The sequence below is a fragment of the Mesoplodon bidens genome (assembly GCF_964165515.1).
Source record: "Mesoplodon bidens genome assembly, chromosome: 10".
NCBI lineage: Eukaryota > Metazoa > Chordata > Mammalia > Artiodactyla > Ziphiidae > Mesoplodon > Mesoplodon bidens.
The window spans coordinates 74,707,182-74,732,969 of record NC_138172.1 but is presented as its reverse complement, the minus strand read 5'-3'; the positions used below and the strand labels follow the sequence as shown (position 1 = coordinate 74,732,969).

Below are 25,788 nucleotides of genomic sequence, written 5' to 3'. Positions count from 1 at the left end.
GGAAGGTCATTAATAGACAAATTAGGCCATACCAGTAAAATAGTTTTATTTAATTTTAAAATAGTTATTGATGTGAAATTTTCCCAAAGCTGGGAGTTAACAGTCTAGAGCCAAGGTTGGGAGTGGGACCAGGATTCACCTAGAACCCAGCTTGAGGGCCCTGAATCCCACCCTCTACTCCCTTCCAGAGGGAGGAAGGAAACAGCTGAGGGGAGCCCTGAGTCAGTCCTCTCCCTCATCCCCCCGAGGGCCTGCTGTGCCAGGCCCCTGAAGGCAACAGCTCGTGCAGAGGATTTGGGGGGAGAGGGAAACAGGTGAAAACTTAAATTAGAGGTTAATAATCCCAATGACCCTCCTCCCCCCACCCCCCCACGCCCCCCCCCGGCCAGATAAAAATAGAAAACTGGTGGATATGAAAGGAGGATGGAGATAAACACTGATGTAATAAACCCCTCAGCTCCCCAGAACAGGTCAATTTGGGCCGACTGGAAGAAAGGTCACGAGCCACAGCTGCATGTTACCTTTGGAGAATAAATATTCCAGGAGGGAAAAACCATGAGGCAAGCTGGTACCAGTTACAGTCAGTGCAGCTGAAAGGCCTGGTGTAGCCTGACCCTATCTGCACAGGGAGCAGAGGCCAAGGGCTTGGGCTAGGTGGGGACCCTGAGCTGCGAGGGTTGGGGCACCTTGCAGTCCCCCTGCAGCAGTGGCAGGAAGGCAAGCAGGGCCCTAGTTGAGCAGGTTGCCCTGCTCCTGGGCCTGGGTCAGGCTGTCCTTGCGGTGCAGGTGGTGCACCCCCATCCTCTTGGGGCTGCGCTGGGGGCGGCTGGAGCTGGGGAGTGCCCAGGCCCTGCCCTCGGTGCGAGGAGTGCCAGGCCCCTCCTCTGTGCCACCATCACTGGGCAGCAGGCTCTGGCGCTCTTCCTCAGGGCTGATGGGCAGGTTCAACTGTTCCTCTTCCTCCTCCCTGGGAAAGCCAAGGTCAGCTTCTGTTGGCAGCAAAAGCCCACTTTCACCGCGTGGGGAAGAAGGTGCCTGCACCTCCTCATCTCCGCCAGCGGGACCAAAAGCAAAGTGGCGCTGCAGTTCAGGGAGCGCGTCACGTCCAAAGGCTGTGCGCTGGGCCACAGCGGCCGGGGGCGGAGTGCGGTCCACAAACGCCCGCTGCCAGCTGGCCAGCAGGTCCTCCTCGGAGCTAGCGGAGCTGGCCGGGGCACTGAGCCCCGGGGGGGCTGGGCTGGGCTGGTGCTGCGGGGAGGCCTGGGCCGAGGCAGGGCTGCTGGGCACTGGGCTGGGGCGGGCTCGCTCACTGCCCTCCTCCACCAGGCTCAGGGAGATGGCCTGGCGGGTGGCGTAAGTGCAGTTGGGCAGGGGGCTGTTGCGGGGAATCCGCACCTTATCCTCAGAGAATTCTATCACCTTGCGGCCAGGATACAGCGTGTGGGGCGGAGACGGGGTGGGGTAGGGGCTCAGCTTCTCAAAGGCTGGCAGGGACATCTCCTCCTCTGGGGAGCCCCCCACGGTGCCCCGAGAGCAGCACTCCCCGTTGGGTTGGGGGACGGGGCTTCCCGGAGCTGGGCGGCTGGCTGGGTCACCTGAGTCACTCCCACTCATATCCACGTGCACAAAGACATCCTCAGCCAGGGGGTGCCCGGCGCTGCCTGACTGGGCCGAATTGAGCAGAAGAGACTCTGGCTTCTCCAACACACGGGCAATGACCGAGGTGGGCACCACAGCCCCTGGGGCCAGGCTGGGGGCAGGCCCCGGGCTGGTAGCCTCCTGACCACTGTGCAGATGTTTCCGAACCATGTCCTGTAGCTCACAGGGCAGCTGGGGTAAAGGAATGAGAGAAGGGAAGAGAGACATGAATGAGCCCAGCCTAAGACAGCTTGCTTCAGGGCAAATATAACGGCTGCCACATATAAAGCCCCCCGTGTGCTGGGCACTTTGCTATCACCTGTTCTCGCAGCACACAAAGGTATATCCTCATTTCGCAGATAAATTGAGGCTCGGTAGTGGTAAAATAAGTTGAAGCTTTTGATTAACAGAGCCAGGATCTGAACCCAGAACTGGTGCTAAGGCCCACATGCTCTCAGACGTCTAACTTCCCCATCTCAGCGGTAGATTCTGCCCAAACCAGACACAAGCTTGAGAATCAGTATTGACCAGAAGCCTTAGAAATACCTCCACTCCTTCTGTAGGCCCCATTAACCTTGAGCCTGAGCGCTGGGGTCTAGAGTTTGCCCCTTGGAGCAAGGGGCCCTCTCAATTATTCTCATGGCCCATACCTCTGGCAACCCCCTCCTTCCTGCATGGGATCCAGAAATTGAGATCCTCTCTCCCTGTCTCTGTTCCAGAAATACCAACAGGGCCAGTCCCCACTCTGCCCCTAGTGATGGGCCCTTGACAGCATGCAGGACACCAACCAGCGGCCGAGCTGACTGGCTTCAGAGGACACAGGGAGGTGAGGGGAAGGCAAAGCAGAAAGCAGGGAGCTGAAGGTATGAGGACAGGACAGAGAGAGGTGTAGAAACTGGAGTTGGAGGGTCCTAAAAAGGGCAGACGGGCATTGGCAGGGACAGTGCTCCACTCACATCAGCGAACTTGTGGTTACGGAAGTGAGACTTGTTGCACTTCAGGAGCTGCACAGCCAGGTTGCAGTCCAGCCGGTACCGCTCCTGCGGACACAGATGCAGTTCAGAGCCCGGCACAGCCCAGGGGAGCAGGGCGGGGCCAGGACATGGCAGCACAGGCAGGGAGGCCCCCGAGGTGACCATACATTGAGCTCCTCCAGCCTGTTGATGGTGTTCCTGGCGTCCAGCAGCTTGTTGGTCAGCTCCACGATCTCCCAGTCCAGTGTCTTCCTGTCCATCTCAGCCTTCTTGATCTGAGGCACATGACTCAGTGAACCCAGCCCACACCCCAGCCAGCCCTTTCTCCTCTCCCCTCCCCCTCTTCCCGGCCCAGAGACACAGGAAGCCACAGGTGCTAGGGCAGCCAAGGCACACAGAGACAGACGATGGACAGACAGAAGGAGACCAGACACCTCTCCTGCAGTCCAGGCTGGCTGTGGGGAGGGGGCTCTCTGAGCATGACTGACAGCTGCCCAGGCCAGGACAGAGCAATCTAAGAGCTGCCCGGCCCTGGAGGGCACTCAAGGGGCTCTACACACCAGGTGAGGCAGCTGGTACCTGAGAGGCAAGAACTGTGCAAACCCAGGGGCTGAAGCCGATGCTGCCTGTGGCTGTTTCCAGGATCAGGTTGGGAAGCGGGAGGAGGTGGGGAGTGGGGCTGCGTGGCGGCTGGGGGCACCTGTGAGATTATCTAGTTGAGCAGGGAGGGAGCTGCAGGCTCAGAAGCAGTCTTCTGATCTTCAGCTCATGGACTGGATCCACAGGCCCCCTTCCCCCAAATGGCCGGGGCTTGCTGCCCACTGCAGCCAAGAAGCTGTGAGCATTCAGTGGTGACATCAAGCAGTAACTCTGCCCAAGCCAAGAACAGGCTCCCCAGCTGTCCCCCAGGAGGGAGGCACTGACTGCTGAACAGGCCTCACATGAGGAAGAGGAAAGGAGTGGGCAGAGGGCAATGGCCAGGCCCCAGCAATCCCAGATCTCAGCTGAGGAGGAGGCGAGGGCAAGGGAGAAAACACAAACTCAGACGCAACTGCAAAAATCCAGCTGTGGCTAAGAGAGGCCTGAGAGGAGAGTGCGGCAGCAACGGTGGCAGCATGAGGGAAGACGAGGAGAGAAGAGAAACAGTGTGAGCATTAAGACAGTCCTGACTCTCACAGCACACTGCGGGCCCCTCCCCACCACGGCCCACCCCCTCGCCGAGCCCAGGGAAGGATGGCAGTCCCCTGGCAAGTCCCAGCCCCTGCTATCCTGTGAGCACAGCTCCAGCCAAGCTGCCCTCCTGGACAGATTACCAGCGTGTGCAGCTTGTCCTCTAGCTCCTGGTTGGTCCTCTGGGAAGCCGTGTAGCTGTGCTGCAGCCTGTAGAGGGACACAAGGCAGACCCCTGGATCAAGATCCTATTCTTCAGACCCTGCTCAGCCCCTCCTTCATAAGGGATCTTGGGCAAGTGCCCCTCCCAGAACTTCAGCTTTCGCATCAGAATCAGATGATCTCTGAAGCCTCTCCGGGCTACCTCCTGTGAACAGGGAGATGCGTGCATGTGTGTCCCGGCCCCTTGTTCCCACACCTGCGGAACTTGTCCTTAAATTTGTCCAGCTCCTCACGGCTCTGGCCCAGCTCCAGCTCCAGGCAGTCCTGCCCAATCTCCAGCTCGCGCTCCAGGGCCTCAGTGCGCCTGGTGGCTGAGGCCAGGCGCCGGCGAAGCTCCTCATTCTCCTGCTGCAAAAGCCTGGTAGGGTGAGGAGTCAAGGGCAGAGGGGCATCAGAGATAGAAGGGCCACCCTAGAGTTCCAGGGTGGATTCAGGAAGGAGTAGGGATGACGTGAGAACAGGTAGCTGTGGGCAGGGGACTCCTTGAGATTCAGCCTGCGTCTGGGGCAGCGTATCCCATAGGCCTGCTGGCCCTGAGATCACAGCTTGGGTGGGAGGGGCAGAGGGGATGGGAGAGGACAGTCTGCCCCCCTCACTGCAGAAGAACGAGAAGACAGAATTGCAGGGGCTACAGTTCCCAGTCTGTCTCTGGTTACAGCCCAAGCCAGCTGGCCAGCAAGCCCCCAGCTCCAGTTTCCCCACTGCACAATCAGGCTGCTCCATTATTCATCTCTTAGAAACCCAGCCCAGTGCTGCCCTCCTCTGCAGAGGCCTCATGTAGCTGATAGAAAGGGCTGCGGGGAGGCAGCTGGCACAGGAGGGCCAGGAGCTGGGGAAGGGAGCTTTGGCAAGAGCAGGCCTCTCAGAGCCATCCACCTCCTTGATGCCAGGTCCTCTTGGAGCCCATGGAACAAACCTCTTTTTCCGGAAGGAACATCCAAAACTTCAAGCCTCCTCCCAGAGTCCCTAAAACACCCCACCCCAACCTTTACCTCCACCTAATCCAAGGAAAAGCCCAAGTGAAACAACAGCCTCGCCTGCAGCTAAGAGGGACAGAGTTGAGGCAGGGCAGGCTCTCGGGCAGCAGATACTCACTTCATCCTCTCCGCGTCAGTCAGGGTCTCCTGGGCACAAAAGAACAGAAGCCTGAAGCTCAGCTCTGGACCACTGGCCTCCTGCTTGCTCCCCACCCCCTCCAAATAGCCCTGGAAACGGTCATGTCTGAAGCCTAGAGACTCTCACAGCAGAAGTGGGCTGCAGGGCCCCGCAGATAGAGGCAATCCAGTAACACCTGGACCAGCCTACTCTCTCCCATGCCAACCAGATTCGAACCCTCACCCTTACCCACACTAGCTCCAACCCCTCTTAATACTAGAGCCAACTGCAAATGAGTCCTGGTACCCATGCTACCTCTCCCAGGGCTAAAGAGAGCCTCTCAGCTGTTCACTGGGCTCCTAGTGGGCCCTGCAGGCACAGCCAAGACTTTCCAGAGAAGTGATGAAGCCAGGCAGCTAGAGTAGGGTTCTGAGCTCTGCCAAAGCCCTTCTGGCCCCCAGGACAGAATCAGGCCCTCACAGAGGCTCCGGAAGCACAAGCGCGTGGGGGAAGGAGAGCCTCTGGGCTAAACCTGACTGAGACAAGTAAAGCGTCTTCTGCTTTCACCCTCCTGCCACATCCTCCTCAAGCCTCCACGTTGGTCACAAGCCAGAGCTCAGCCAACCACAAAGCAGAGCAGACCCGTGCTATGACAGGAGGGAAATGTCAAGCAGCATTTGATTGGCCTGACTGCTTCAGGATGCCAACCACAGGCAGGACAATGAGGTGGGTGGCCCAGACCATGGACTTGGGAGCCACTGACACCTGGATTGATCCTGTTGTACCATACACTGGTTATGTTAATCTTGCTGAACCCTAGTGGCCTCATCTACAAAACCAGGGGAATGCCCAGTGGGTGGCACCTAGCACAGTATCTGGCCTTTTAATTTAATGTCTCCTGAACTGAAAATGGGCAAGTCATGGATGGCACTTCTGCCGTGAATGTGACCAGAGTGGGCCATGGTATGCCTGATGCTCGGCACGTGCTGGCCATCTCTCAAGTTCTTTAAATGTGTTTCACACACTGCAACAGGATAGAGACACGGAAGCAAGATGAATAAACTGCAGGACCCGTTTCCTCCTGCAGTAAGCTGAACGGGGGAGGAAAATGGATCTGGAGAATGCTTTGCAGTTGCCTGAAGAAGCCCTCCTAAGAATCTAATGCAGTTCCGAGCAGGGAGCACGTACTTGATAAGTGTCAGCCAAACAAAGGGAAGCTGGAGGAGGGCCTGACTTTCAGGGACAGCACAGAACAGCTAGTCTGGGGGCAGCTGCTGGAGCGCTGCTTCCTAATGGCCCCCGAGGGCCCCAAGTCGAATGGCTCTGCTCCACCAGTGGAGGACCAGAGTCCTGGCCTCCGGTCAGGTGAGCACCCCTCCGTCGGGTGGGCTGCCTCTTGCACGGAAAACAATACCGCATGGGATCACTTCTGCTGAGCTACATGTCCTGGACACGTGGACGTGTGTCACAGCTGTCCCCTATGAGTCTACATGGCCCCCACCAGCACTGCTGCAACTGAGAGCCCAAGTGTGTACCAGCAATGCCACACCCTCACCCCAACTGGTGGGACCAGATGTGCCCTCAGGACAGCCAGAACCCCGCCTCAGGGGCCTGCCTCTGCCAGCCGGGGCAGGGGCACCACTCTTGCTGACCTCCTGCTCGAGCTGGGAGCCAGGAACTTCCAGCCGCAGCTCCCGATGCTCAGGTGGTGCCTTCCGGTAGGGTTTCTTAGCAGGGGCTGCACTGGTCATTCTGGGAGGTGAGTGCTCCTCAACCTGCTGAGGGGAACAAGGAAGGAGGCTCAGAGATGTGGCAAGAGGCCTCTGAACTGAGAAAAAAAAGAGGACATGTAGGAGCCACCAGGCAGGCAGACAGGCCTGGGCTGCTGCTGGGGTCATTCGAAGGGCTGGACTCTGGTGTGTCAGTGCCCATGGGTCAGGGGCGTGCTGGATGGGGGCCCGGGTCCAGGGGGAACAGATGAGAGGAAGCCAGGGTCCAGGGACTGGGTGCAGGGAGTATGGATTGGGCCTGAGGAGCAGCCCACCCCTTGCCCCTGTGGGCTCGGAAAGCAGCCTCAGAGAAAAAGCTGCTCTCCAAGCACCAGTTTCCTCAACTCTACACTGGGTTGAGAATGGCACCAATTTCATAGGGTTGTTTTAACGATTATGTAAAGCACTAACAATGGTAGCTGGCACTCAGGAAATGTTCGATAAATGTTAGCTTTAAAAAAAAATTATAGGGCTTCCCTGGTGGCGCAGTGGTTGAGAGTCCGCCTGCCGATGCAGGGGACACGGGTTCGTGCCCCTATCCCGGAAGATCCCACATGCCGCGGAGCGGCTGGGCCCGCGAGCCATGGCCGCGGAGCCTGTGTGTCCGGAGCCTGTGCTCCGCAACGGGAGAGGCCACAGCAGTGAGAGGCCCGCGTACAGCAAAAAAAAAAAAAAAAAAAAATTATAACCAGAAAGTAAGGGTTGGAGATGTGTTCCCCACCTGAGCTCCTCCAGGGGGTCACCAAGCTTAAGGGCCCTGAAGGTCAAGCCCCTCTGGCCTCCACCACCCTTTTCACCAGCCCCCACCAAGAGGGGCTGCCTGCTGCCGCCTCCCCAGGAGGGAACCCGGTGCGGGGCGCAGGCCTCACCAGGAACATACCGTCCGTCTGTCGGCAGCTCTCTCTGTTCCGCTGTCCGGGAGTCAGCCCTCGGCTCTCCGCATCCCACAGCCCCGCCACTTCCTCTAGCCAATAGCTCCTGAAACCAGAGAAGGGGAGAAAGTGGAAACCAGGTGTCAGCCGCCTGTCTGTCAGTACCCGCCAGGGAGAGCTGGACAAGAGTGGAAGCACTGGGCTCCCCATGAAAGCTCTGTCCGGGCCCAGAGGAGACCCATGTGTGTCTGTGTGTGGGTTCATGGTCTCGGCTTATCACATGCCTGATTCCAGGATAGGTCTGGTCCTGTCTTGTCCCTATCCTACCTCACATCTGTCCTGTTCATCTCCCGGGCCTCTCAGAGTCTAAAAACAACTAAGAGATTTGGGGGACAAGGGTTGCAGAAGACAACACCAGGAAAAAGCCTAACAGAGGCTCAAGAAGATGCTGGGGGAAAAAAGCTCCCAGCAATGTTTCCAGAAGGAGCCCAAACACCTAGTTCTGTGAACAATGGTGGTGAACAGACTGTGTGATGAGGAGGGGTAGGTCCAGGAGAAAATCAGAAAAAGGAGCATTTTAGAGCAATGATGGTTCTCAACCAGGGTGATTTTGGTCTCCCCCGCCCCCTCCTCCCCCCACCCCTGATATCTGGCAAACGTCTGAAGACATTTTTGGTTGTCACACCAGGGGTGGGTGGTACTGGCATCTAGTGGGTAGAGGCCAGGGGTGCTGCTAAACATCCTATAAGGCACAATACAGCCTCCCACAACAAAGAATTATCAGCACAAAATGTCGATAGTGCCTAGGCTGCAAAACCCTGTGTAGAGAGCCCCAGTCTGGGGAGCTGAGACGCCTGGCTTCTAGGCTCAGTGCTGCGTCTGACACAGTGTGGCCCTGGGTAAGTCCCTTCCTCACTGGATAAATCTGTCATCTGCACAGAGGTGGCTGGACTGAGTGACCTCTGAGGTCCCCTCCAGGTTCTTGGGGTTCTGACCTCTCCCCCACCTGTAATGAGCTGGGCTGCAGCATGGCGGCAGCAGCCACCACAGGGACCAATGGAGGCAGTAACCTCAGGTGGCCTTCTGGGCATAAACAATCTCGCGGCCGCCATCCACCTCACCAGAGCTGGGGCTGAGGGAAGCCTTGCGGGCTACAGCGTGTGTTCCTGCTGCTGGGACATGCCCTGGCCATGACTCCTGTCACATTCCACCAGGGCCTGAGGCAGGAAGCACAGTGAGGGGGCGGGGAGGGCGGGCAGCAGGAGTGGCCTCCCTCCTCCGTCTGGGCAGCCTGGCCTCTGGTGTGGGGCTCTGGGGCTTGGCAGCAGGCATGAGCCGCCACGCCAGCCCTTTGATAGTGAGGCAGAGTGGGTGCCCACCGGGCACTTGCAGCAGGCCGTGTCGGGCTGACTCCACGCGCAGGAATCCGGGCAGGCCTGAAGGGGCAGCACGCTCCTGAGGTGTCGTCACCCCTACAGGTTCCCCAGGGCTACCCTTCCGGTGGGACCCCGGGTGGGAGCTCCTCTGGCCCAGGGGAAAGGCCCAGAAAGTCCCAAGCCAGCCTGGGCACCTGGGTTCTGATCGTCAGGGGGTCTCAGCGTGGGGGTGTATATGAGTTACAGAAGGGGAAAGAGCCAGAGCCGCAGGAGTAAGAGACACAGGTAGCCAAGAGCTCCCGGGAAATCCAGAGCTGGCCTCTGCCTTCTCCCCTTCTCTGCAGAGAAGCCAGGCCCCCCCCTCCCTTCCCCATCTGCTCCCCACTCAGCTGAGTAGCCCTTTCTCCTTGCAGGCCCCTTTATATATACCCCCTCTATTCTCAGCCTCTCGTCTTCCCTATTCCTGCCAATGCCCACACTGCCCTCTAGGTACTGGGACACCTGTGTGGGCGGTGGGTGGGCAGGGAGGACACTGACAGGCCCAGGTAACTGGTCATTCTACCTGTGATGAGAGAGAGCGGTCTCACTCCATACCCTGCTGGCCCAGCTCTAGCCATCACATGTCCTACAAGCTCATCCTTCCTCATCTTGACCTCACGGCCCCACAGCACATATTCCCAGGGCTTTCATGGCAAGATAATCTGGCTTGCTGAGGGGACAGACAGTGTGGATGTGGCTGGCATGAGATGGATCGTAAGTGCAGGCTCGGACTATGGATGAATGGTAGTGGTGATGGGAGGTTCTCTCTCCCAGCCAGAGAAAACTCTTTTCATACGTGTCAGAGTCACAGGGAGGAAAACGACTCCCAACTGGGGAAGCAGAAGGCAATGCCCACTAGCGAGACAGTCCACCAGGGAGCCTGCAGTGACCCCAACACAAGTCCACGAGGAAAAGTCCGTGCCGCCCCCTGCCCCATGTCCATAAATTCCAGTGCTTGTTGGGGCCCTGGCTCCAACTCCTGAGATCTGCTAAGCGCCCCAGATCCAGCCCATAGGGGACCACAATTCCAGCACTGAACAGGGACTCGATGCGCCTCGCAGGCTGCTGTCCCTGACTGGAAGCACTGCAGGGAAGGTCAGAGCCAGGAGTGAGAGCAATGCCAGGTACACTGCAGAACAAAGTGAGAAGCAGCTGGACAGCAGGTCCACAAGCTGGGAGAAGAGGAACGATGAGCTGGAAGGCAGCAGAGTGGTCCCTCCAGGAAGACCCAGCTACTAGATGCAGCCTCCACTGGCCAGATCTCCTTCACCTCAGCTGAGCTGGCTTCAGGGCACCTCCGAGAAAAGAGTCTTCTAGAAGTTCTAGAAATTGACAGGGAAGAATCCCACTCCCATCCCTCACCACAAACCACCTGAGCTTCAAGGAATTGGAGGCAGATGACTCAGGATGTGGGGTACCAGATCACATGCTGGGTTTGTACTACAAGAACAGCTGTGCTCTGGGAGAAAGGCTGAAGCCTAAGTTAAAACCCCTGGCTGACCCAGTCTGGTCTGCAGCTCCTCGGGCTGGACCTGCAGGCACTGCTGAGGAAGACACCCAGAGCAGCAGTAAACCCTCCCGTCTTGTGGAGGTGAGGTGAGAAAGGAAAGCAGCTCTCCTCACTGCCCCCACCCCACCTAACTCCTCCTCCTCCTTCCTCTCCTGCATAGTATTCATTCTTCAGTTACTCAGAATCAGTTCAGAGGACAGACTCAACCCCCTATCTGCTGGGGCGGGTGTGTGTGATAGCTTCGTAATTGCCATGTTGCAATCTGCCAGTCGGCTCAGGCCGCCTGTTACCGCCTGCCCTGCGTGAAATACCTTCTCCCTGATTACAGCCCACGGGGCACGATTAGTTGCCTCCAGAGAACAAAGTCTACTTTCATTAGAAATGGGACTCGGCACGCACAGCGAACCTGCACTGTGAACCCACTGAACAGCTGAGCAGAGCGTGTATCACAGACAGATACAAGGAGCAATGTGCGCCAGGAGCTGGCTGAGCAGTGTCCTTTAATCAAAGGACAAAACATCTGCCAAGCATCTCTCTCGAACCAGGAGATGGGACTCCTACCCACTCCCCTTTGTGGATAAGGAGAGTGTGGGTATGTGACCTGGGGCCTCCATCAAGGTCAGGGATGACGCTTCTGGAGGCGAAGTAGGATAAGGAGAAACCTCTTCAGAATTCAGATTATCTCCAAACCACTATCCTCTCTCCCACTCCCTGCAAACACCCACAAAGGCAACAGCAAAAGGTTCAATTCCAAGAGCCAAGGATGCCCTGTTACTTCCCTCTGCCATCCTTTCTGTGGGTCTGCCCAAGGGCAAAGTCACCGGTGCAGGAGAGGAAGGGAGGTCCCAGCATCCAGCTTTCTCTCTGCTCAGGGCTCAGAGGCTACCCCCTCAACACTGGCCCAGCAGAGGGAGACAGGATTGAACCCAAAATAGGTGTGGCTCTTTGGCTTTTCAAACTCTGCCCTCCCACTGGAGGTCTCCTCTAGCTCCCAAGTTCTGCACTACCCTGTCCACCGGCCCAGTTCAGCTGCCGGCCCAGAGACACCGCCTGCTTCCCCAACTCCCCACATCACCCACACTCTTCAAGAAATTAGGGCCCCAACAGTTCCTCTGGGCTCAGACCATTTCTGAACTTACTCATGTCTCTCTGCTCCCAGCCATCACTGAATCAAGCAAGTGAAGGACCTCAAGGGGCCAATGAACCCAACCTTCTGAATCAGGGAAGGCACACACCTCACCACAAAAACCATTAAAGCTCTTCTTTCGTAATTCACCCAAAGAAAGTCAAATGGACGTTAGCAATCACTGCTGCTTTTAAAATGAAAGGAAAATGGCCCCTTTTCTGAATACTCCAGCTGTGCTGTATGGTGCCTTAACCCAGCAGGATGTAAATAAATAATAAAAACAAATATGGGCCCTTCCTGAAGCCCCTAATCAACCGCTAAACAGGAACATCTGATCACAGGGACTAGCGCCTCCCCTGCGGAAATCGTCCTCAGCCGTGAGCCCTGATGTAGTCTCTGAACACTACAGGCCTGGAGGAAGCTGCACCTCTCAGGGCAGGACATACTCCTGACGTACATATCTAGCTGCTTCTCAAGCCTCTGAAATTCAGTCTCTGCCTCCAGCTGAGGCCCAAGAAACACAAACCACTACCCTACAAGGGCCAGCCCTATAACCAGCAGGGGCCCCTAAGATTGCCCACAAGGACCGCCCCCCCCCCAGTCAGTATGGCTCCCCTCCACCTCGACTGTCAGTGAACAGCCGCACAGTGAGCCGATCCTACCAAAGCAGGCTGCGTTCAGCCTTCCCCACACCGGGCCTCCAGTTTCCGGCACAGCTGTTCCTGAGATACCTGAGCAAAGCCCTCAGCGATGCTGGGCACGTGGCAGGCAAGCAGCCAGCAGAGCACAGGTGGGGCCCAGGCAGGCTCTGCTCTGGGCTGATGACAAGGCTGGAAGATGCCAGTCTGTGCCCAGACCAGCCCTGCTGCCCCTCTCCCAGGCAGGCCTGTCACCCCTCGGGGTAAGTTCAACCTCACCCTCTTGGGGCATGCTGCCTGCGGCCCTGACCTGGCCCCCTGCCCGCTCTAAGCAAAACAGACTGACAGGTTTTTAAAAGCCAGAATGGGTGGGAATTATTGTGCCCCAAAGTCATCCTGAGGCCTCAGAACTAGTGCTGGTGACCTGTGAGAGCTCACCTGGATCCCCACCTGAGCAAATACCTCAAGTCTATCCACCTGGCCTCTCATTCAAGCAAACACTTGACAGGAACAAAGGGGCTGAAGACTGCTGATGATGATGATCCAAGCAAACCAACCCCCACCCAAAGGGAGGGCCAAAAAATCCCCAGGATCATAACCAGCACTTGACCTTAGTCCCCATGCCCTCTCCTAAGGAAGCGCAAAGTGAGGGTGGCCCTGAATCAGCCCTCCACTCCACGCCCCTTCTGCTCTCCTGGTCACAGCCAAGCCACAAACCCCTCCAGCTTGCTACCTCCTTACTCAGGGTCCCTACACATCTGCGCAGCACCTACCCCCTCTCTCATTTACACACTTACACCTCATGGTCGCAGGCAGCTCCCTGCCATCTCCCTCCTGGCTCAAGGGAAACAGAATCCACTTAGAGGACCTCCGGGTCTCAAGTTCCCCCATCCAGCCCACCCAACCCTGCACTGCCTCCAGAGGCTGGAGACAGTGTCTGTCTACAGAGTTACCCGTGAAGAACAGCAGGGAGCCCCGAGCAATCGGTCTTCCTGCTACCTCTGGACCCCCCTTCTCCTTTCCAAGCCTGGAGGGAGGTGGGAGCTTGTCGGGGGCTTCTCCATGGCAAGCTGAGGCCAAGGCCTCTCCCAGGCCCACTGTGGAGTCCAAAGCCAGGTCCTTCCCCCTCTGGCTGAGTTGCCCTCCCCAGCTCTTTCTGGTTAAAGTCCACCTGAAGCTCCAGACGTGGAAGGCGGTGGGGGGACTAACTCCACCCACTCCACCTCCCAGAGCCACGGTCACCAATGGGAGCTACATCTCAGATGGGTACCTGGTTCTGGGCTCCAGCTTTCAGTTTAAGTAGTTTCACTCTTCTGCCCAGGCAATTTCCCACAGCCAGGCCAAGGTTTTCCTCAACCTCCCCACCCCCAAGAAGAACCTGCAATTGATCCTAAATTCAATTTGTACCCTGGGATGAGAATAATGGCGACAGCATCTTCCCCTCTTTCTTTCTTTGGCCCCACCGCAGGCCTTGTAGGATCTTAGTCCCCGGACCAGGGACTAAACCCAGGCCACGGCAGTGAAAGCGCCAAGTCTTAACCACTGGACCACCAGGGAATCCCCACGATCTTCCCCTGTTGATAAAGGGAGGAAACTATCCGGTCTAGCAGAAAATTCCCTTCCTACTCTCGTTCCATCTGTCTCTGAGGCGTGAAACCAACAGTATGGTAACTGAGGGATGTTCTCAAACTCCACAGTGCTAAAAGCAGATTAAACAGAAATGCTAACCATTCTGTTTTAAGGGAGAACTGATAGGCATGGTACTAACTGAAGGGAGAAGGAGGCACAGAGTCCAGCAGCAGGCTGGCAGATAGGTAGGTGCCCATGCACAGCCCCACCCACAGCAAGGAGACTGGGAAAATGGAGGGAACCCAGTAGTAAGGACAAGCGAGCAGAGATGGCATGATGTAAGCAAAGGGGAGAAGGCACAGGCCAGGGGGAGGAAGGGAGAAGAGAGGCATGGTTGGCGGCACCCTCAGGGGAGGTTAGCTGGCCCAGGTCAGACTCACAGGGTTAGTGTCTTCTCCCCAACCAGCCAGCTCTCCTGGTTAGCACGGTTAGCGACAGACTCATGGCAGACGCCCTCCAGGCACTCCATACAAACAGACAGCTCGGTTTGTGAGCAGCCCAACTCCGGAGCTGCAAAGAGAGAGCAGAAGGATTGCCAAGCTGCAGGATGCCTGAGGGTACACACTGCACTCTCCTGACAGGGACACTCCACTAGACTTACCACCAGACCCTCAGGGGCTTTCTCCACTCTGGAAAGCATGCCCCGTGAAAGTATAGCACTCCCCCTGCCAAGCAGTGAGCCCAGCTCATGACCCCAGGGATGGTCAACAGAAAGAGAGGACTGCCGTTGTGGAACGGGGCACTGCGACCAGGGGGAAGCTCCCGTCTCACCTATTCCTGGAACATTGCTGCCAGGCTGCACCAGAGCCCTGAAAAATGCTTGTAAGAACAAAGCCACCCACAGCTGCAGCTGCCACCTAGCCCAGGCCTGTGCCAGCAGAGTTCACCCCACCACCTCCCACGGGCTCTGAGGAAAGGGACTGGGAGAGAACTGGCCCAGGGACCGGAGGCTGCAACAAGAGCTGCATGGAAAGCCCAGTACAATGGGGCAGTGTACACCCCAGCCAGCTGGGCCAGTCAAAGGAACGGGTGACACACTGTCACCTTTCAGTTTCTGAAAGGGCCAGGGAATGATGCTTCCCAGTGAGCTGGCCCCAGAGGAACCCACAGAGCAAGAATAAGGGCTATGCTACAGCCAGGCTCCCCAGATCCTGAGAGGGACTACCTCACCCACTCAGAATGAGCAATGCCCAGAAAGGCTAGCGTTCCCACACAGCTAGCCCAAGGAACACTCTTTCCTGAAACCTCCAGAACCACCTAGGGGAAGTGACACACCCCAGCTTAGAGATCTCAAGGCAAATGTACCACAGCAGTGGAGTCCCAGAGACCCCCACCCAAGATGTGACCCCTGGGTCAGCAGGACAGGAAAGCCCTTCTGTCTGAAAGGCCTGCAGGTGATGAGATGACTCGGGGAAGGAAGGGGAGAACAGAGACCACCCTGGCCCCACATATGGGCCTGGCTTCTCCCAAGCCCAGGCCAACAATAAACACAGGCAGGAGAAGCCTCCGACAGGCTTCCCAACTGCCTCCTCACTGGGCTCCCCGCATCACTCTGACAGCCCCCGAGGTCAAAGGCCATAAAGGGTGAGAAAACCATCTAGCAGAGAAGGTGACAACTCTTCCTGTGGGCTCTGACCTCTTCGCTGGACCGGCAAGGAAGCACGGCCACGGGCAGGCTACCTTCCGAATCCTCACCACACACACACACACATAAATAAATAAACACCAGCTGGGTCTGGTTTGCTTTTGAAAGGTAGAGCAGCAAGTGACCTGGCTAATCCAAGGTTTCAGGAACTAGAGGGGACTCTCTCTGCACTAAAACAGGGGTTGAGAAATCAGGTAAGTCTACTCCCTTCCCAGCCAAAGATGAAAGAGGAGCGAAGGAGAGAAACACGTGAGGCGAGAGTGTTGATGCCCGCATCACGCTTGCACCCATCCTGGTTCCCACTCAAGGGCACTCCTGCCAGAAAATTTCATCCCAGAATAAAAGACAATCCCTCAGAGATAAGCAGGGTGCCTGCTGTGGCAAGAGCCTCTAGGAAAGCTGTTCCATCCTCCCAGGGAGCCAGCCCCCAGGAACGCACCAGGCTGGGCAGGAGGCTGCAACCAGGCTCCTCAAAGGCTCCAACAGGGAGGGACTCACTCCCACCCTCACCCCCCGGGGGTTAACTGTTAGAGGAGGGCAGAGCAAGCTGAAGAACAGTATGTATTACTATCGAGTTTTGTTTATTTTACAGGCGATACACGATGGGGAATGTCTGGAAGGACACAAAAATGATTAGAAGGATACATGATAAACGGTTAACAGTAGTTCCCTGTCTTTGGGAAAGGGCTTAGACAGGAGCAGTGGGGGAAGAAAGGAAAGGTCTTTTTACTTTACTTTTAATTTTGTATACTTTTCTGTATGGTTGGTATTTTAAATAAGGACATACATTATGTTTGGTTTTTTTTGTTAGTTTGTTTTTGCAGTACGCGGGCCTCTCACCGCTGTGGGCTCTCTCGTTGCGGAGCACAGGCTCAGCGGCCATGGCTCACGGGCCCAGCCACTCCGCGGCATGTGGGATCTTCCCGGACTGGGGCACGAGCCCGTGTCCCCTGCATCGGCAGGCGGACTCTCAACGACTGCGCCACCAGGGAAGCCCCATACGTTATGTTTATGATGAAAACATACAGTTCCTCATCAAACGGACAAAATCCCTCCACCTGTACTGTGCTTTATCATTCTGGAAGTGCTTTCCCTTCCATTATATTTCCTTTGATCCTTATAGCCTAGTGAGGCCCACGGAACAAGTGGAGTTCTCCCATTTTGAAGCAACAGAGAGGACAAGTGACTTGCCCAAGGCCACAGACACACTGGGACAGAACCCTCCATATCCAATTCAAGTGCAAAGCCTGGAAAGCTGTCTTCTCCAGGGAGCCACAGGAAAGCGACTACAATTCTGCCCTGATGTAAAGACCCTCAAAGACTTCTGAGATTGAATTCCCCACTTGGCTTACCTGGGAAGGTGCAAAGAGGCCACTGCTCAGTACCCAAGGCGATAAGCACAGAGTTCTATCCCTCTGGTTGGCTGAGTGGAAGCACAGGGCTCTAGGGCCTAGGCTGACTTCCCAAAAACCAGTCCCTACCCTCAGGGAGATCCCTGCCACAGTTTACTGTGAGAGCACAGAAGGTCTTCACAAATAGGGGGCCATGTCCTTTATAGATTCCAAATGTCACCTAGTAGACAGTTGGCACTTACGAGATAGACCAAAGTTCTCACTCTTCTACTCATGGACTCAGTCCCTCTGAAGCCTAAAAGCACACAACACAATCCAGGCCAGCTGGCTCACCCAATCTCCTCTCAAATCTGCTTAACATACAATGCAGCTTATTACTCCTGCCAAGATGCCATCAGGAAGATGTGCCACATTGCAGTGTGCACCCCACACCGAGGGATGAGGGGTAGAGCCCGGGGAAAACTCCTTCAATCCACTTCTGCCTGCTGGTTTCATCCTTTTAGTTCGTCTAGGCACTAACAAGGCTGTAGTAAGTCCTGGTTGTGAGCATGGAGCCCACCAAGACAGGACCAGTGATACAACAGAAAAGCAAGCAGGTTACAGTGGACACTAAAAGGAGCTTAATGAATAACAAAGAGGATGCCAGCAGCCAAAGACCTTTTAGAAGACGCTAATTAAGCAAGAAAATACACCTGTGTGTACTTTGATTCCTCTTTTAACTCCTTCCTGATGGCTTAGGGATGTGTGATTAGAACATAAGGCTGAAAAGGGAGACAGCTGAAGCCAAGCACCTGGAAGGTCATTTAACCACATTAACTCAACTCTGGAAAATAATTAGTAATTTGATTGTTAATACTATCACCATTTGTTTATGCAGGACCTTCCTTCCTGAGGGTTCAAAAAGCTTTGCCAGATAGACCTTATCTGCTTTAGTCTAAGGAAGGACTGGGTTGGGTCACACAGGAACCAGAATTGCTCAGCACCTACTATGTACAGTCTAACTAAACGCTCAGCCTTCAATAAATGACCTTACCCCTAAGAAGCTTCAAAGAAAGAAGATCTTGCCTCTAGAGGGGGAGAGACAGGTTAACTGCCCCCCTGCATCATAGGGTGATGAGTGCTCTGAGAGCAAAGAGGAGAGGCACCTGGCTGGGGCAGGGGTTTAAGGACCAGACAAAAAGGTTGCCCTCCCGAGAACCCAGACAAATCTTCCTCTGATTGTAAACTCACACTGGAGCACCACCCGGCATTACACAATTAAGAGGTCTAGACTTCTGGAAACAAATTCTTTTGGTGTTTGTTCAGAACTGGTGCCCGAAGAACTACTCCCATCAACGATATCAAAAACAAAAAGGCAAAGAATGGACAGCAACCCTCAGCTTCCAACCCCATTTCTGGGGAGCACCTGAGTTAAGCCTGTTCTGTGGCACAAGAAGATCATCGAAGCCGTAAGAAAACTGGGACAAGTCTGGCTTCCTCAATGCCTACTAGATGTGTTCCATCAGCTTCACCCAACATTTTTCAGTCTATAAAACACCGGGGAACATGGATCATCAAACACGCCATCCAGTCATCCCCAGCCTTAACTATTGGATTGACCAAAAAGTTCGTTCGGGTTTTTCTGTACCATCTTACAAATCCACCACCTACCCACCCCCACCTGTACCCACCAAGGTCATCACCAATCTCGAATGCATGTCACAGTCCATCAAAGGAATTGTTTCAACATAACAGATGGGCAGAAGGATCAACAATCTTATTTTGCACACTGATGCTGTACCCAATCTCACCTTTTTTGTTGCTTCATCACCCAAAAGGAGACTCTCTCAATTTTACTCCCATCTCAAAAATGTTCCTGGCTACCTGGCAAAAATCAAAAGGCTGAGTCTACCTTGAATAAAAACAAAGCCTTTTCTTATCCACTGAGTTTTCCAAAGTGGGATTCATTCATTTAACAAATATTTACTGAGTATCCTTCATATGCCAGGCACCTTGCTACAGGCAGTGTACTCATTATCTCTAATGCTCAATACTCTTGCAAAAAAGGTAATGTCACCTTCACTTTATAGGGGACAAGACCGGTGATCCTACTGGTTAAGCAACTTGCCCAAAGTCGCACAGCTGGTAAGGGGCAGAATCGGGATTAAAACCCAGCTCCAAAATCAGACTCTATCTACCACATTGCTCACCCCACTTCCAACTCCCCTCACCCCCACCCTCCCAGTCTCCCCTATCTCCCCACCCCCACTCCATGATCAGGGAGGGTCCCTCCTCTACAGGGGGTCAGCTCAGTGAAAGAGACAGACAGGTAAACAGAGGACTCACCACACAACATGGTAAGTGCCAGGACAGAGGTTCAAAGTGCTGTGGGGACCAAGAGGAAGAAAGGAAAGCAGGGAAGTCTTCTCATTGGAGGAGACAGAGAAGCTGGGTCTCAGGGGATGAGCAGAGCTTCAGAGACAGAGGTGAGCATTATGGAGAGTGAAGTGCACAAGCGAGAAGAAAAAAGTAAGCGGATGTCTAGAAAAGGTTCAGGAGCAGTAGGAAACTCAGAAGCAAGGAAATACAGGACAAATGAAGCAGAGTGGCAGCAACTCAGGCCAGAGGGTTGAATTTGGGCCAGAGTGCTTTTCGCACACCACGTTAAAGAGTGTGGACTTTATCCCAAACAAGGGAGAAACCACGGCCTTTCTAAGGGAAGAGACATTGGGTTTTTTTATAGGAAAATAATTTTTAGAGCAGCAGGGTAGAGTAGGGAGAGACTGCCCACATTTCATTCATCCGTATGCACCACAGCGTTATAAAGCACCTCTTATGTGCCCTGCACTATCCTAAATGCTAGAATACAATAGTAAGACAGTATCTGTTCTCAAGGCACTTGTAGAGTCAAGACAAGTAAACAGGCAATTACAATGCAGCCTAAGTGCTAAAATAGAAGTAAGCACAGAAGGACAGTAAAGGGCGGTGGGATCCCAAAGGAAGTGACATTTAAACTGAGACCACAAGAGCAATAAGGAAGGTAAAGGGAGTCTGGAATGTCTGCATTCCAGACAGCACGACCAGCTTGTGCAAAGGCCCAGAAGCTACAGAGAATGAGATAAATTTAGAGAGCTGTCAAGAGGCTGAATCCAGGTGAAGAAATGAAGGCCCAGTTTACCCACAGGTCCTTGGCACTCAAGATATGGTGGCGAGAAGGAGGTGAAGGGATTCGATTCAAAGGTAATGAATGGGGGTGTTATGAGAAGAAACTGATTTAGACGACAACAAAAAGAAAATGCTAAAGGGGGAGAATCGGCTCAAAATCTATCAGCCTTCACCCTGAAGTTCAATCATTTGCTAAAATGTGACCTGAATCTAGAAAGTCTGAGGACTTCTACCAAAACACAAAGGTGTACTCTACGGAGATAACACGTTTCAGCATGCTGACTGAAGCACGAGTCAAGATAAAGCACATTATCCTGAGATACGTGGCTCCTCTATTGATGGAGGAGGGGAGCAGAGACTCACAGATGCTGTCTAACTCTCAAAATCACACATGCCACAACAGACAGAAAAGTTCATCACAGGGCTGCGTCAGAATTCCCAGGGCAAACCCTAGGTCCTGAGCCCCCGACACCAGGCGCATGCCTACCCTGATGGCAGAATGGAGAGTCATTTACTGAAGAAAAAGATGGACCCCGAGGGTGTGTTAAATAGACAGGACATGACTCAGAAGGAGGGAAAGAGTAAGTCTTAAATACAGGGCAAAGGAAAGCCAGTCAATCAATCCTTGGGTACTCCTCTGCCCCAAGGCTGCACACGGGTCTCCTGCCTGGTAAAAGGAGAGACCTGGGCTCGGCAACAGGGCCTTCCTCAACAACATAAGCTTCAGCCGAAGCACATTTATTTTCCATTTTCCTCTCACGTTAGAGGGAGGGAGCTGTTTAAAATGCCACATTTTTTCCCCTGTGTAGTTTGCTACTTGCTATTTTTAAAAGAAAGATGTATCCAGAACGTCTATGAGTTTAACACTATGGCTACTTCAACTGCTCATGTCAGTAATCATAGTCAGATTGAGCCTTATATTTACATCTACATTAACTAACACACACACCCACACCTTTTTTTTTTCCTGTGTGTGAATAAGTTTTTTTTTTAATTTTTTTTTATTTTTATTTTTTGCTTTATAACAAATTTAATCAGTTATACATATACATATGTTCCCATATCCCCTCCCTTTTGCGTCTCCCTCCCACCCTCCCTATCCCACCCCTCCAGGCAGTCACAAAGCACCGAGCTGATCTCCCTGTGCTATGCGGCTGCTTCCCACTAGCTATCTACCTTACGGTTGGTAGGGTATATATGTCCATGCCGCTCTTTCACTTTGTCACAGCTTACCCTTCCCCCTCCCCATATCCTCCAGTCCATTCTCTAGTAGGTCTGTGTCTTTATTCCTGTCTTACCCCTATGTTCTTCATGACATTTTTTTTTCTGAAATTCCATATATATCACACCCACACCTTTAATGCATGCTAAGAATGGATCCCAATGGAACTCTGTCTGCTCACCCAACCCAGCCCAAGGTTTTCCAAAGCACAGTCACCAAGTTGAATCACAAAGAGAGAGTACAGATTTGGCTAACATGGCACAGGGCGCTCCCTCACCAATCCCTGCATCGGTTATTATCTCTGAGAGGAAGGAGAGAACTGAGATGAAGAGCTCAGCTCCTAAAACATTTTTTAAACAAACAAAAAATATTTTACTACAATATGGGTATACATCTAACCATCATTACAAGCAAACGAGATACACATTGCCAGTAGGCATATTTAAAAGTTAATTTCATATCAAATGCAAAAAAAAAGTCTCAACTGCTGAAGCCAGATTGCCTGGGTTCAAATCCCAGCTCTGCCACTTACTTGCTAGGTGACATTGAGCAAATTACTTAACCACTCTGCACCTCTATTTACTCATCTGTAAGATGGGGATACTAACAGTATTAAATTACTTAATACAGGTAAGGCACTTAAAATAGTGCCAAGCACATAGAATCTGCTCAATAAGCACTATTATTATTATTATCACTCAACAGCAAATTAGATAATTCTGCAGCCTCACAGCTTCAAACAGGAAATCACTGGCATTTAAACATCACTTTAAATAGCTTAACGAGGATATTCTCACTACACACAAAATCTATGCTATCCAAAAGCTGCGCCTCTTCTCCTTAACATCAGGATAGCAGCTCAAACCAGTACAGGTCCTCCACAGAGAGACACCAAGTTCAATCATGAAGCAGAAATTAGTGCTGAGATCTGACTAGCATAATAACAACAAATACATATTGCGTGTCAGGCACTGTTCTAAACACATTAATATACTGACTTATTTGACCCTCACACAACCCTATGAGATAGGTACTCTTACCATCCCCATTTGATTGATGAGAAAGCTGAAGCATAGTGAGCTGTGCAATTTCTAAAGGTCACAGAGCTACAAATGGCAAGGTGCAGATTTGAATAGGCAATCTGGCTCCAGAGTCAGTGCTCTTAATCTCTACGTGCACTCACCACACTGTCCTTCCTGATCGCAATTTCCTAGGGACATCCACAAATTGTTCGCAGAAAGAGAAGTTTCTCAACCTTCTAGAAATGAAGTCACCGCTAAATAACACCAGTTCTTCAGATACTTGAAGGTACTGAAGCTAGTCTAGTGACAGTGATTCGGGTTGGTCTGCCTGGAGTAAGCCTTTTGCGGGCGGGGATGGGGTGGGAGTGGGGAGCAGGAGATGGTTAGTGCAGAGTCCTAGATCAAACCAGACTGGCCAGTCCAATCATGGAGCAGATGCTGGCCCTGAAACAGGCTCCAGTAAGAAGCATGCTACCAACTCTGGCTTGGGCATAACCGCAGGGCATCAAAGGAAGTGAGGACCATACTCACAGCACTCTGTAGCTCCAGACCCCTTCTCTTTTCTCCAACCCCAAGTCCACTATCTCTCAAGCCATGCTTAGTTTTGCTAATGAAACTGATTTTTTTTAATGTGGTTTGATGGGAAGAATATAAAGGAAGAGAAGAGAACTACCAGAAGAGAAAGGGGCAAGTTTTACAATCCTTTCCTTCCATCACCACACTGGTCCAGGTTGTAAAGCAGCTCTCCAAAATCAGGTGTCTCAGGGACAGAATGATGTGAAAAATGTTCGCAGAGCTTTACCCCAGTCAGCTTGACCTCTTACCATAAACTGACCTGGGTTTCTCCTCCCTAATCCCAACCTGCCTCCCACCCTCCTCTGACCCCACCTACCCACCAAATCCACACCCCCAAAGAACACTAACGACTCCTTCTTACCAAAAGAAACGATCAAAAGAGACAGACATGCTGCAAGAGTGAATTCAGGTACTGGTGACAGCAGGTACCTAAATGGTTAGTGAACACCACCAGAAATTTGTTTTCTTATGACTCCCCACCATCTGTCACCCACAAATTTCCACTTCCGGCAGGATACCAAACTGAAGATGTGTTGGGGAGACCAAAGAAAATACAGTGAGCATGAATGCACTGCTTGTGACAGGGATGTGTTCAGATACTTTCAGCCTGATCCCTACGCTCTTGCCCACGTTCGCCTGCACAGGTGAAGGCATACACGGCTCAATTCTACACCCAACTCTCAAAGATCAGCGTGAGATCTAAGCAGAACATTAACTTAGGGACCACAGGCAAAGGGCAGCCTCTATAGAAGAGTGCCCTTCTCAGATTAAATAATTTTCAGCATCACTCGTAGCCCACGCATCCTGCTCCGCTCCCCGGGAGCATGGCAGTTTGTCACCGGAGGCCACCTTACCCGCTCTGGGGTTGAGCTGGGGCAAGTCGCTACCTCTTCTTCTTTCCAAGTATTGTGATTTCTTCCAGTCCCTGGGGCCCCTGAGTCTTCAGCTGAAATTGGGGCAGATGCTGCTATAAGAACTGTGAAAAGGCTGATCTAAGTCTAGAAGAGGGTCATTTGATTGGCTTTAGTTCCCTCTTTACCAAACCTGCCCAACATCCTTCAGGTCTCTCTTCCCCGCTTCCTTACTCTCCTCCTCCACGGAAAAGACCCCTTTCCTCTCCCACCGGCCTGGTACGGTCGGGCCTCGGCCCCACACTCCAGGCTTTTTACTCTCCGCTAAGAAGTTCCGCTCCAGTTCGTGACTCTGCTTCTCCGGGGCTGCATACCTACTTCTGGTTCCCCCGCCTCGAATCCCCTCCCCCAGGGCTACCACTGGAATCTAGGCCCCCTCCCCTCCATTCCTATCGCCTTTTTTTCTCTCCGCCTCCAACCTTCCACCACTCCATTTCCTCTTCTTAACCCCGGTGCTAGTCCTTCCTCCGTCCCAACTCCATGCTGGTGTCCCCATGACCCCCTACAAGTCTAAACTCCCGGCCCGACTACTCCAATCCCATAACAAACTTTCTGCCGCTGCCCACTCCCTTCAGACCGCCATCTTGCCGCAGGGCAGGCCGGGTAGTGGTCACGGCCGCGGGAATCCCCACGCACTAGGCGCCGTGCGTCATCGGGGGCGTGGTCATGGGGCGTGGCTTCCAACTAGGGAATAGTGGGGCGCCAGACAAGGTGGAAAGAGGAGCAACTCGGAAGAGCAGGCTTTGGTGGCCTGGCAGCAGAAGAAGGAAGGAGGTGTCAGGAGTAGGGCGATAGCGAGAAAAGTGGGGAAAGATTCTGGTATTCAAAAAACAAAACCAAAAAAGACTGGGGGGAAACAGCACAAAAATATACTGAGGGAGTTGCAGCACTGGTTCCCCATCACCCAAAGGATAAAAGGCAATTTCTCAACTTGCCACATGGAAATCTCTAAGACCCAGCTTCTTCGCCCCTTCATGAGCCTCATTTTCCACCTCTCCCGGGGACTTCATGTTCCCCATTGTCCTGTTTTCAGGCCATCAGGCCTGAAAATGTCCAAGCCCTCTCCTCCCCTTGCATTATGAATTCCTACTCCTCCTTCAGCCCTCAACTCAAATTATCACCTCCTCCAGGAAGCCTTTCCCAATATCCTAGATTGGATTTGGTGCTCCTTTTGCTGGGTATCTCTAGCCACTTGCACATAACTTCATTGTAGCTACCTGTGCTGTAATTATTTATTTACATGTTGTGTCTCTCACTAAACTGCTGCTCCTTCAGGGCAAAAATTACATCTGATTACATCTTCATATTCCCTAGCAGGCGCCTGGCACACAATAAATACTTAAGAAATAAATAGCATAGCATTCTGCCACTCACTAAGAATACTCCTGCCTCAGGGCTTTTAGGTTTGCTGTTCCCTGTGCCTGGGATGTGCTTCCTCCAGATATTTCCTCTCATTGTGTCTCTGCTCAAATGTTACCACCTCAGAGAAGCCTTCCCTGGCCAAACTATCTAAAACAACATCCCCAATCACTCTCCCTTACCCTGCTTTAATGTTTTCTTTCACAGCACTTATCACTATCTGACATATTATATTTTTGTTTGTTTGTTGACCATCTCCCACTATAATGCAAACTCCAGAGCTCTGGGACTTTTTCTCATTCATTACTGTATCTAAAGCAATGCCTGGTATAGTAGGTACTCAATAAATGTTTATTGAATGAATAAATGGCATGGAGATCAGTGACAGAGGGACTTTGGAATGTAGTGATGGGGAGAAGGAATTGAAAATACTGTAAAATAGGGAAATGCAGAAATGGAAGGTACAGGTCCCTAAGGCCAGACTTGGCCATATAAAGAA

The 25,788-nt window shown here is 53.2% G+C and overlaps 1 protein-coding gene across 5 annotated transcripts; it reads right to left on the bottom strand.

Annotated features, from left to right (window-relative positions):
- Positions 1 to 29: 29 nt before the first annotated feature.
- TJAP1 (tight junction associated protein 1) lies at positions 30 to 24,560 on the bottom strand. Of its 5 annotated transcripts, none has more exons than XM_081247618.1 (11): positions 24,480 to 24,560; positions 23,874 to 23,965; positions 22,605 to 22,679; positions 7,749 to 7,846; positions 6,752 to 6,877; positions 5,100 to 5,128; positions 4,201 to 4,362; positions 3,926 to 3,992; positions 2,780 to 2,887; positions 2,595 to 2,678; positions 30 to 1,830 (listed from the first exon to the last, which is right to left on the bottom strand). In XM_081247618.1, exons 5-11 carry the CDS (start codon positions 6,848 to 6,850, stop codon positions 730 to 732), a joined length of 1,650 nt encoding a protein of 549 aa, XP_081103744.1. In that variant the 5' UTR covers positions 6,851 to 6,877; positions 7,749 to 7,846; positions 22,605 to 22,679; positions 23,874 to 23,965; positions 24,480 to 24,560; the 3' UTR covers positions 30 to 729. The 5 variants fall into 5 exon arrangements, with proteins under 5 accessions (XP_081103744.1, XP_081103743.1, XP_081103740.1 ...); XM_081247617.1 differs by lacking the exon at positions 22,605 to 22,679 and adding an exon at positions 14,439 to 14,568; XM_081247614.1 differs by lacking the exon at positions 22,605 to 22,679.
- Positions 24,561 to 25,788: the final 1,228 nt, after the last annotated feature.

Bases quoted from the DNA above. Each gene is read 5' to 3' on its own strand.
- TJAP1 (XM_081247618.1), bottom strand. From the start codon at position 6,850: ATGACCAGTGCAGCCCCTGCTAAGAAACCCTACCGGAAGGCACCACCT. The intron at 5,129-6,751 runs GTCAGCAAGAGT...TTTTGTGCCCAG, and splicing joins GCTCCCAGCTCGAGCAGGAG to GAGACCCTGACTGACGCGGA. The intron at 1,831-2,594 runs GTGAGTGGAGCA...CCTTTACCCCAG, and splicing joins GTAACCACAAGTTCGCTGAT to CTGCCCTGTGAGCTACAGGA.